We start from the raw sequence: 12,828 nt of genomic DNA on the forward strand, positions 1-12,828 counted from the left end.
CAACAATCATAAATGTGTGGAGCTGTCCTAAGTCATTTTTCCCCAGTAACTTGAATTGTCACTAAATGGCTGTAAGTGGACCCGTACCAATCGGGTTTCAGGCCCGGGTACAGCACGGAGACGGCATTGGTCGCTCTGGTGAATGATCTCTGGAGGGCCCGGGATAGGGGATATTCCTCTGTCCTAGTCCTATTAGACCTCTTGGCGGCTTTCGATACCATCGACCATGGTATCCTGCTGCGTCGTCTCAGGGGATTGGGAGTGGGAGGCACAGTTTTTCGGTGGTTCTCCTCCTATCTCCTGGGACGTTCGCAGTCGGTGTTGGCAGGGGGGCAGAGATCGACCCCTAGGTCTCTCGTTTGTGGAGTTCCTCAGGGGTCGGTTCTCTCGCCTCTCCTGTTCAACATCTATATGAAACCGCTGGGTGAGATCATTCGTGGTTTTGGAGTTGGGTATCATCAATATGCCGATGATACCCAACTTTTCATTTCGACCCCAAACCACCCCAGTGATGCCCTTGGTGTGATGTCCCGTTGCCTGGAGGCGGTTCGGGTCTGGATGGGGAGGAACAGACTTCAACTCAACCCTGACAAGACTGAGTGGCTGTACATTCCGGCATCCCGGGACATTCAAAATGTTCCATCGCTTTCTGTGGGGGGTGAGTTTTTACCCCCCCCCCCGTGGATAGGGCTCGCAACTTGGGAGTCCTCCTAGATTCACGGCTTACCTTAGAAGACCACATAGTAGCCGTGACTAGGGGGGCTTTCGCTCAGGTTCGCCTGGTGCGTCAGTTGCGGCCCTATCTGGACCGGGATGCCCTGTGTACGGTCACTCATGCGCTCGTGACCTCTCATCTTGACTATTGCAATGCTCTCTACATGGGGCTTCCCTTGAAGACCACTCGGAGCCTCCAACTGGTACAGAATGCGGCCGCGAGAGTTGTCTTGGGAGTTTCCCGGTACTCCCATGTTACACCTTTGCTCCGCGAGCTGCATTGGCTACCAGTTGTCTTCCGGGTGAGGTTCAAGGTCTTGGTGATGGTTTTTAAGTCCTTACATGGCATGGGTCCGGAATACCTTGGGGACCACCTGCTGCCGGCGTCGACTCCCCTCCGCCCTGTGCGTTCCCACAGAGAGGGCCTCCTCAGGGTGCCTCCGGTCAGAGAATGCCGGCTGGTGGCCCCCAGGGGGAGGGCCTTCTCTGTGGGTGCCCCGGCTTTGTGGAATCAACTGCCGGTTGAGCTCCGGATGGCACCGGATCTCCGCTCCTTCCAGTGCGGGTTAAAGACCCATTTATTTGAACAAGCTGGCCTGGCCTGATGGGGAGTTAACTTAGGGTTTTAATATTTGTATATTTTTACTGTTTTACTTGGGCAATAATTTAATTTTTTCTTAACTTTTGTATTTTTGTATTTTTATTATATGCCCTGTTCACCGCCCTGAGTCCTTCGGGAGAAGGGCGGTATAAAAATTTAATAATAATAAACTAAACTAAGTCTAGGACAGGCATGTCAAACTCGCGATGTCACGTGATGTCGCGTGACGTATTGGGACTTTTTCCCTATTGCTGGCCATGGGGTGGGGGCAGTTTTGGTGTGATGCATCCAGCCCGCGGGCCAGCAGTTTGACATGCCTGGTTTAGGACTACCTATATTTAGTAGCTCTGGCAATAGAGGATTAAAGCTCTATTTTAGATGACATTATTTGGCAGTATTTCTCATTTTGAAAATGGAGCAATATTTTTTCTCATTTTCTTTTCTGGCTTGGTTTCTATGACTGTTAAGTTTATGATGTTCCCATAATCCAGGTCAATGTTTGTTAGCAAGAGAACAAATTGTGTAGAAAACTAATAAACCTCTAAAATACATTGTGAAGGTTATTACATAGTGAAAGGAAACATTTGCAGTATAATCCGGCTGGAAATAGCCAGGTAACGCTTGAATAGGAAGATAGTTTACACTGAGCAGATGTCTTTTTAATTATGACAGTTCAGGCTATTCCAGAGGAGGGCACAGTAAGTAATGAGTACATTATGAGAATTGTATGCAGCACTTAATAGACACCTTTACAATTGGGAGCCTGTCTGTACAAATTGTACAACTTTGGTGAATCAACAAACAAAACGAAAAGAAAAGAAAGAATACGGCGGTGTGGTACATTTTTATTGTTTGGATGTGCTTGGTTTGTTAATCAGAGTTTAATTATCCTTTTACTTATTAATAATCTTTAACATGGGTAAAAAGAAATATCAGTATGGCCTCAATAAGCAGACTAGTTGAAAAATTAGTCCTTGATGCTTTTATATATGAATACATGGACCTGATACGGAAAACTGAAAGCAGAGGAGGTAATTACTCATCCAAACATAGGAATAGGTGAAGGACTCCAGTTGTGGGTAAATGCACAAAGTTTTTGTCCCTCAAAATTGTAAAGCTTATTTATTTATTTATTTATTTATTTATTTATTTAATTTAATTTATATACCGCCCTTCTCCCGTAGGACTCAGGGCGGTTCACAAGGTTTTTTTTAAAAAAAAAAACAATACAACAATTACAAAACTTAAAATCAATTAAAAAGATTATATAGACCTTGCAATAAAACCCCAGTTAAAATACAGTTAAAATCCCAATTAATATTCTCAGACCAGGCCAGAGAGCTCAAAGAGCCAGGTCTTCAGATCCCGGCGGAATGAGCGAAGGTCAGGGGCGGTCCTAAGCTCTACAGGCAGCTGGTTCCAAAGGGCAGGTGCACCCACAGAAAAGCCCCTCCCCCTGGGTATTGTCCGCCGGCAATCTTTTACCGGCGGTACCCTGAGAGGACCCTCCCTGTCGGAGCGCACAGGACGAAGGGAGCTTGATGCCGGCAGCAGGTGTTCCCTCAGATATCCCGGACCCAAGTCATTTAATGAGAAAGTTAAAGTTAACAGTTTAAAAGATCAAACTAGCTACGGTGCAGCAAATGAAGGATTTTCTCAATAACAGAAGACAGCTGGAGTTATATCTGTGTTGGTAAATCACAACTCTGACTCTGCTTAGTGCAGAAAGCCAAGTTAAAGGATCCCTGAAATGTGACTGTCTAATCTCTGTTACCACACAACCACTGAAGAGAAGCTCACCTCTTCTTCAGATAATTGGCTCTTCTGAAACTGTTCTCCCTCCTAGAATCTTTTTTAGAAAAAAATAAATTCAACATTTTCCATCTGCTAGTGGTTCTTTGCTTTCTATTAGAATTGCATCCAACATCAAAAAGGTGAATTTCATTAAAGGATCTTATGTTCATCCCTCCCTCATTTTCATTCAAGTTTTCCAAATGTGTGGGCAGTTTCAGATAAAATGTTGAAACTGTTACTGAACAGCTGTGTACCGTAAACAAATAGGGAAACAGATTTTAACTTTGCTAAAGAATTAACAATGCAATACTTAGTCCAGGATTTTGATCACTGCAATGACATGCAATTGTAATATGAGAATATCGTAGCGAAACGGAGGGCTCCACATGTTCCACTGACTAGAGCAGATCTGAAAGTTCTCTGTAGAGCTTTTGAGTTCTATCTAAAGTTGGCTCTGAGACATTAACTTCAAAGCCATCAGGTATTTCTTGGTGTTAGAGACAATGACATTCTTGAAAACATGAGCCAACTTTAGCAGGTATTTTTTTTTTATAAATTTGCAGAGCAAGGGCAGTGAAGCAATATCCTCAGTCATGTTGGACTTCACAATCAGATTGAAGCTCGTAGCCCTGCCTTTCAATCTGGAAACAGATTGGTATAATTTTTCCAAGCAGTGTAATTGCTGCTCAGAGTACATTTGCTCCAGAATCAAAGCTTCTGCTCTAACCTCCAAAATGGTAACTTGTCATCTACTAAGTCGGGTCCCAGTCTTGTGCTCGCATGTGGGTGAATATGTATGGGTGTGTATGTGCAACTTCAGATTGCTTTATTACAAGACATTCAAATATTTCTTTCTTAGACTGGTTACTTCCACTTGCCTGATGGAGACTACTTCATTGAACCAGTGAAGAAATACGAATCAAAAGAAGGGGCACATCCACATATCATCTACAAGACAAATGTCATCCAGAAGACTCGGCGAAAACAGCGGGACACCTGGACAGATAAGCAACGGCATTGCGGGGTGAACGGTACACATGTACTGTATATGCTTTCAAAATGTATTGCTTGATAATCTAATTAAAATGAAGAAGCTATGAGCATCTTCCCCTCACCTTTCCTTGCATTTTTGTTTTGCCGCTTATTGGTTTCCTGTTGCAACTGGTGATCTGTAGTTTGATCTTGAGAGGAAGAAGGATATCGGGTTGTTTCACCTTTCCTCCTCAGGATTGGTGCTTCTGACTGCAGTTATTTATTCTCTTATTTGCCTTGCTTGCATGCTACTCCAGTCATAAATAACAGCATCTGTTTTCCGCTGGAGGGTATAATTTCCTACTGGAGAGAGAGAAAGAGGAACAAATATAGAGTTGTCCCGTGTTTGGGGCCTAGCAAGGTATTCTAAAATACTTAACAAACACTTAACACATATCTCCCTTGTCTCAGCTAACAAAGCGAGAAAGAGCCTGTGGCCTAGGGGTTAGAACAATTGCCTAATGTGCAATTGGCCCAGGTTCGAATCTCTGAAGGGTATGGCTGACTGATGAGAACAAATGAGTTTGAAATGGCCATATTAGTCTCCCTTTAATTCTTTGTTAGCAATCCAAAAAAATTACAGAAATATGAGCTGTCACTGTTGTGACTACTGCCTGTCGATGGCCTTCGGTTAGGCTGAAACAGGAAATAAAGATTTGTCCCATGTTTGGGGCCTAGCAAGGTAATCTAAATAGTTAACAAGCATTACACACACACACACACACACACACACACACACACACACACACACACACACATATATATATATATATATATATATATATATATATATATATATATATATATATATTAGTTTTTATAAACCGCCCTTCTCCCGAGGGACTCGGGGCGGTGTACAGAGGAAGGAATGTATACAGATTGAACAATAAAAATAATAAGAAACAATAATGAAAACAAACTGGGACCCCAATTAACGCTATCATGCCAGGCCGGACTGCTGGAACAGGAAAGTTTTTAAGTCGCGACGGAAGGTACGGAGGTCGGGGGCCATCCGGATTTCGGTTGGTAAGCTGTTCCAGAGGGCTGGCGCACCCACTGAGAATGCCCTCCCCCTGGGGGCCACCAGCCGACATTCCTTGAGCGGTGGCACCCTGAGGAGGCCCTCTCTGTGGGAACGCACAGGACGGTGGGGTGCTGACATTGGCAGAAGGTGCTCCCGTAGGTAGTCCAGACCCATGCCATGTAGGGCTTTGTATGTCATTGTTAGCACCTTGAACTTCACACGGAAGGCAACCGGAAGCCAGTGCAGCGCACGGAGGAGAGGTGTGATATGGGAGTATCGGGAGGCTCCCAAGAGTGTCCGTGCCGCCGCACTTTGCACCAGTTGAAGCTTCCGAGTGGATCTCAAGGGCAGCCCCATGTAGAGAGCGTTACAATAGTCTAGGCGAGAGGTCACAAGGGCATGGGTGACTGTACGTAAGGAATCCAGGTCCAGATAAGGCCGTAGTTGGCGAACTAGTCGAACCCGGGAGAAGGCCCCCTTGGTCACAGCTCCTATGTGGTCTTCCAGGGAGAGCTGCGAGTCCAGGAGGACACCCAGGTTGCGGGACCTATCAACAGGGGGTAGTAACTTGTCCCCAATGTTAAGCAATGGGACGTTCTGAATATCCTGGCTTGCCGGTACGTACAGCCATTCAGTCTATATATATATTCATAGATTTTCACGGGTATGGGTATGTAGGTCTTGGCGTATTCGGGTCTTTTCCCGTGTAAGATTGACACTATCAATCTTACACACACACACACACACACACACACACACACACACAAAATAATGTATCTATGAACAAGGGGACATTCTTTCCTCTGGACCTTATAACAACTAATGCCCACAGGGCCAATTGGTTGCCCAGCCATGATTCTGTTTTAGAATACCACAATGCAGTTTTAGAGAGCTATGGCAGATGATCTCAGATTTTGAGATTAATTGGTACTGGCATTAGAAGTGAGAGAAGAAGTGGAAAGGGGGATAAGGAGTATATTCAGGTTTCATTGGGGTCAACTGTTTTGATTAATGATTTGTATCTTCTCAGAGGTGTTGACCCAGTCCATAAATTTTGGAAGTTCATTCCATGTTTTAAGAAACATGTATATTTTTGCACTGTGCATGTGAAGCTCTATTTTGTTTTATTTGATGCATAGAAATAATAACAAGTATGCAACAATTCAGAATATTCCATCCTTTCCAGCTGGCCCTATCATGTCAAGACAGTCTCTTTCTAAAATAATTACTTTTCATAATTACAATTACTGGAAATTATTTTGAAATAATTACAATAAAAGGAGATTTGTGAAGAGTTGTATACTTTCACTTTAATTAAGTGAATTTGTGTCCATTTGAGATGTTTTTTTAAATTAAAAATATTATAAAGTCTAACCTCTGAGCCTTATACATGGCTAGATAATGATATATAAAAATGGAGGTTTCTCTCAAATTTCAGTTTTCAGGGTGGTGTGATTTGCTAGAACTGTCCTGTATATTTAAGATGGTGCTATCTTCATAAAAGATTAGGCCTTAGGGAATGATCTATAAATCTCACTGCTATAACAAAGATGGCAGAGAATAAGGATAGTGGGAATGTTCCAGTTACGGTAAGCTGGTGAATCCAGTATTTTGGCATCCATAATAACCTTCTTTGGAAATCTAAAAAAGCCTCTAAAATCCACAGTACAAATGAATACTCAATTTTGTATTTGAAACTTAGTTGGGTAGACAAGCAGAAAAGGGAATAATGCAGTTATAATAAAAATAGCTGGTTCTTTTATCTCATCCAGATTCAGGTTTCTTATGAATCTTTTGAATTGTTCAAAATACAGGTTTTTGCCTCAGCAATTTGAATAGTTCACTCTTATCGTTAAGTGGTTTGTTCAAATATTGCCATGCAATTATTAAACAAAGAAATTCACTGGGTTTCTTTCACCCTACTGTTTGGAAATGAGTGCTTTGCAATGATCATAATAAAAAAAGGAATAATCAACTGTGAGAAGGAACTACATGAGTTAACTGGGATGATTCATATGGTTCAAACAGGCTTCCTTGCTGTTGTCAAAATGAATTCATCATGAAAACAATCTGGTTAACCCAGTATGTGAACCATCATCTGTGCTTGGGAAGTTATCACAATTCTGGACCTTTTTGCTTCTCTCAGAATAGTTTCTGGCAACTATATCCATTTTTTTATAAAGTAGAAAGGTGGGAAACAGAAGTCAGTAAAAGTCATTTCACTTGTGATAGAGAAGTATATTAATGTTATTTTCTTGATGATGATGAAAATGGGAAAATGTCAGGTTTATTCAACTCTGGATTTACAAAATACCATTTTCTTTTTTTTCCCCCAAGTTCCCTTTCAACTTTATTATTCTGTATATTCTTTTTTTCTCTCCCAAATTTTATTGAATATACAGTTAAAAACACAGAAAACACAATGGACAGGATACAACTTCCCTGGCTTAAACAATACTATTAGTATTACCTTGTGAAAAGAAAAAGAAAAGGGTCTCTTTACAATATAACAAAATATACGTATAGAATCTGTGAACTCTCTAGTAAATATTCTTTCGATCGTGTACATTACAGTTAAATAACTTTCAATTCTGTCTTATGGAGAATACTGGTGTAAAGATTTCATGTGAATCAAAAACGGGACTGTTTTTTTCTGGAGAGTTTATTGAAGGCTAACTCATTAGGTGGAGTTAGCAGAACGTCTGGGTCACAGTTCAAACTATTTTTCTTTTTACAATGCAAACTATTATTGAGTGACTGAATAAATATATACATCTTTTTCTCATCTGTCCAAAAGGAACTACTTTGCAGATTGAATGTAACCATGGTAATGGTTTTACCATGGGGTCCTTGGTGCTCTCTGAGCTTGGCTGTATTCTTACAGACATTTCATTACCCAATTAGGTAACCGTGGTGCCTTTGCTGATGAGAATATCCAGGAAAGGTGGCACATTTGTTGTTTTCTTCTTCCCTTGTGAATGTTATTCATTTGAAAGTGTTGATATAACAGCTTAATCAAGGAACACCAAGAAATCTTCCACCAACACTGGCAAGGCAAGCCATTTGAATATAAATAGAGAGCAAACCCCACTCCATTCTAGCACTAATGAAGTTACCTAGTTGGGTAATGAAACATCTTCAAGAAAACAATCAAGCTCAAAGGGCACCAAGAACCTCATAGTTGAACCCGGAGCTACAAATATTTTCTTCTAATGCAGGCATGTCCAGCCTATAGGCCATTGACTGCATGTGGCCCTCATCAGCTAGTAATGTGGCCCCACGAGACCATAAACAAAAATTAAAAATAAAGAAAGTTTGTTATTTACATATATTAACTACATTATATATTTTATATGCAGCCCAAGACAATTCTCTTCACTCGGTGTGGCCAAGGCAAGCCAAAAATTTGGGCACCCATGTTCTAATGGCTTTACTATTAGGCAATAAATGGTAGCTGCTTCAGAAAACTGAATTGAATTTGTTGGAAGGGTAGAAATTACCAGCTATGAAAATATTACTGACGTATTTTCCCTCCCATAATGTGGTAATGGTGGGATTTTCTGCCTCCAGTGCTTGACTGATTAACTGGACCAAGCTTGGAAATTATGCTTGACTTAGAGACAGGAGTGAGAATCTTTCATTGCTTTGCCTAGGGTAGTACACTGTCTTGATCTGTCCCTACAGTATACCAGATTTCTAATAGGGTTTTAACATGAGTGGTTCAGATGTGCCAAGGCCTCTCACAACTAAGGACAACTGTTTGTCCACTAAACTATCCTGGCTTCTAGGACTCATTTCAAATCTTTTCTAAGCTTCATGAATTAAAATCTTTTTAAAAATATATATTTTACAATGTTTAAGTGAATCAGAAGCCTATAACTTATAGGATTAGATTATATGAAGGTTGGCTTCAAGCTCAATGGGCCGCAAAAGTAACACATATTCAGTGGGGGAGGGAAGGAAGAGAATTCATTGTCCCCCAGCTACCATGGTCCAGCTTTATGTGTCAAATTCCTTCTGAATTTATTCATGGGCAACATCTGCCAGCACCAGCTGTTCCTTTCTAACTGCCTGTGGAAATGAATGGCTTGCCTTGCTTATTGCATTTGTGCAGGACATCTAAAGTTCTATTGCCAAATGAAATGTTAAAGGCTAGGGACTTCGGATCTCAGTGTTCTAAAATGAGAGAATTATGTGGCTTGTTAATACACATATACTGTAGTATATACATATGCATACATACACATACACACATACACACACACATACAAAAGAAAAACTGGTGACATACAGTATAATCATACTAATTATGTGAATTTATCTTAGAGTGATTTTAATTAATTAAAATAATTTGTTTATTCTTTACCCATTTCTTTGCTTAGAGAGCATGGATCCTAGTTGTAGTGGAAATCCTACCTGAAGGCATTGAGCTAAATGGACGGTTCAGAAAAATCAGCTTTGTTAATTAAACTAGCAAAAAGAATGCAGAGAGTGCCAGGCTATTAGCAAGCAAAATCAAAGTCTTAAATAGATTACACTAAATTTTAAGGAATATAGGATGATCATGATCATGAAGTTATGAAAGTGAAGGCTGTTGTTTTTGGAAGCAAAAATGCCAAATTGTCCAAGGAAGAGGAGTCACAACTCATGGTTATCAGTTTATCAAAGGCATAGATACCCTATAAGGTTATCTGTTCAGGTTGTTGTAATAGTGTGATTCTTCTTGTTTTCTAAGCATAGCAATATAGAATACAAAATAACAGAGCTGGAAGGGAGCTTGGAGGTCTTCTAGTCCAACCCCCTGCTCAAGCAGGAAACCAGTATTTGAGGGGCTGCCACAAAGTCGAGGGCCTCACATTATTCTCCAAAGCACCAGAGGACAAGAAACAATGGTTGGAAACTGATCAAAGAGAGAAGCAACCTGGAATTAAGGAGAAACTTTCTGACAGAGGACAATTAACCAGTGGAACAGCTTGCCTCCAGAAATTGTAGGCACTCCATCACTGGAGATTTTTAAGAAGAGACTAGATAGTCACTTGTCTGAGATGGTATAGGTTCTCCTGCTTAAGCGGGGGCTGGACTAGAAGACCTCCAAGGTTCCTTCCAGCTCTATTCTATTCTATACCATTTCAGACAAATGGCTGTTCAATCTCTTTTTAAAAACCTCTAGTGATGGAGTACCCATAACTTCTGAAGGCAAGCCATTCCACTGATTGATTGTTCTAAATGCCAGGAAATTTGTCTTTATTTCTAGGTTGGATCTCTCCTTGATTAATTTCTAACCATTGCTTCTTATCCTGCCTTCAGGTGCTCTGGAGAACAGATAGACCCACTCTTCTTTGTGGCAGCACCTTAGATATTGTAAGAGTGCTATCATGACACTCTTAGTCCTTCTTTTCATTAGACGTGACATACCCAAATACCTCCAAATGTTCTTCATATGTTTTAGCCTCCTGGCCCCTAATAATCTTTGTTGTTCTTCTCTGCACTCTTTCTAGAGTTTTGCTATGCTGTAGTGACCAAAACTGGGTGCAATATTCCAAATCTGGTCTTTCCAAGGCATTATAAAGTGATACTAACTCTTCACCTGATTTTGATTCTATTACGTGAAGCGTTGGTAAAACTTTATAAGGCCTTGATAAGACCACACTTGGAATATTGCACCCGGTTTTGGTCACTACAGTATAGCAAAACTGGATGCAGTATTCCAAAGGCCTGGATAGCTTTATTTATTTTTATAGATTTTGTCTGAATTAGCATAATTGGAGGATCATAGCAAGCAAGCAGAAAATCAGGACCACAAAGCAAATCAGAACAGGAGCAGGGATGGGGAAATAGCTCAAAGTCAAGATAAGGCAATTAAAAAACTTCAAGAGCATAGTTTAACTTAGGAAGACAAAGTATCACTGGGACAGGAAGCCTTTTATAGTCTGTGTTGCTTAGAAGAAATCTATGAACGATGGGAGCAATTAGTTCAAGCTGTGAACTAGTTTGACCGAGAAGATCCATGATTCATGTTTTGGGACACCTGTGTGTTGATGGAGCACCTGCTGGTTTTCTGCTTCCCTCCCCAATGAACTTCAATACTCTGAAAATAAATAGAAAAAGAGTCCAAGAATCAGAAGGATAAATGTAACGTTAGTGATACTGAAATGGAGTGTACCCACTGTAAGTCTGGATTTGGATTTTATTATTCTTGACGCCAGCCTGGTTGTTACATTGAACTATGTTTTTGATATTTCTTAGATTTATATTCTGTCTCCATGAACTCAAGGGTGTCATACATGTTTGCATTTAGATACAATGCCAATAAAGATCATTTCATTTGGCTAAAAGGAATGCATACTCAGAAGAACTAGATGGAGGAATTGTATCCCTAGGGTTCACTAAGTCTTTCTGGATATCTGGTACAAGTCTAATATTTTTTTAGATATTCCAACTTAGTTGTGCAGCTAAGAATGGGATAATGTGATGGAATGTTCTCCAGACTCCCAAGAGGAACGGAGTCCATTTCAGAGGAGCAAGAGACAATGTAGCTTAGCCAGTTTGTGTGAGAGACAGAGGGTGAAGCTAGATCCTCCCTAATAGTTTCCAGAATATATGTTTTATGGGACAAGTAGTCTGCTTTAGTTTGGCAAGATTTTAGTCGGTAGGTAAGGAACAATAAAGGAAACTGCTTAGAAGAATCACAATATGTCTTTTTTTAATTTTTGGAGCCTGTAAAATAATGTATTCTTCCTATACATGCTAAATTAATTATACACAATCATAATAGCTTTCACCTTATTCTGTTTCTGCTATCCACTTCTTATTGTTCAGGAAAGAAATAATACATGTTGTGAAGTTAAGATAGTAATTGTATGGAAGGAACTGGATGTGTTGGCATTTTGAAAGATGTTTTTGTTACTTGTATTTTTGTACAAGACAACTAAAATTGATTCCTGCGTGCAAGTCTTGTTTGTTGCCCAGAAAACTTTACGTTAATTATACTTATACATACTATGGGAGAGTGATGGCTCAGCGGTTAAAGATACTGAGTTTGTCCCTTGGAAAGCTGAAAGCCTGGGTTTGAGACCTGAGCACCGCACAACAGGGTGAGCTCCTGTTACTTGCCCCAGCTCCTTCCCCTCAGCAGTTTGAAAGCATGCAAATGCAAGTAGATAAATAAGTACCACTTTTGAGGGAAGATAACAGTGTTCCATGCACTTCAGCCTATAGTCATCTTGGCCACATGACCACGGAAGTGTCTTTGGACAACACTGGCTCCCTCGACTAAGAAATGGAGATGAGCACTGTTCCCTAGAGTTGGACATGACTGGAAAAGGGGATACTCTTACCTTTATACATACTATACATATGTAGGTAGATATTGAGGTTCAAGGAAGACACCCTCTTGTGCAGTTCATCTGTGGACACAGGTGGCTTTGCAATCACAGTCTGAAAGTGCAAAGTCTAACAATGGAGGGTCTGGAATTCCATTATTGTAATAACAGTGGGTGTTACAAAATGTGACATCCCCCCATGGTTTTCTATCAGTTTTTCATGGTACCTGTCTTCAAAACTGGTTGAAACTTCATAGTACAGAACTTGCCAGTGGGGCCTATCAGCAGCCATAGCTATTGGTTCCTTAGCTGGATGTCACAGTGGTGTAGGGTTTCCTTCA

At 40.7% G+C, this 12,828-nt stretch overlaps 1 protein-coding gene across 1 annotated transcript in view; it reads left to right on the forward strand.

The window, feature by feature from the left end:
• The window catches only part of ADAMTS12 (ADAM metallopeptidase with thrombospondin type 1 motif 12), a 174,143-nt gene that overhangs the window by 46,872 nt on the left and 114,443 nt on the right, over positions 1-12,828 (forward strand). The window contains exon 3 of the mRNA XM_083353126.1: positions 3,969-4,140. Within this exon, the coding sequence (XP_083209252.1) occupies positions 3,969-4,140 (172 nt within the window). The remainder of the gene's footprint in view (positions 1-3,968; positions 4,141-12,828) is intronic.

This window comes from Vipera ursinii (genome assembly GCF_947247035.1).
Source record: "Vipera ursinii genome assembly, chromosome: 2".
NCBI lineage: Eukaryota > Metazoa > Chordata > Lepidosauria > Squamata > Viperidae > Vipera > Vipera ursinii.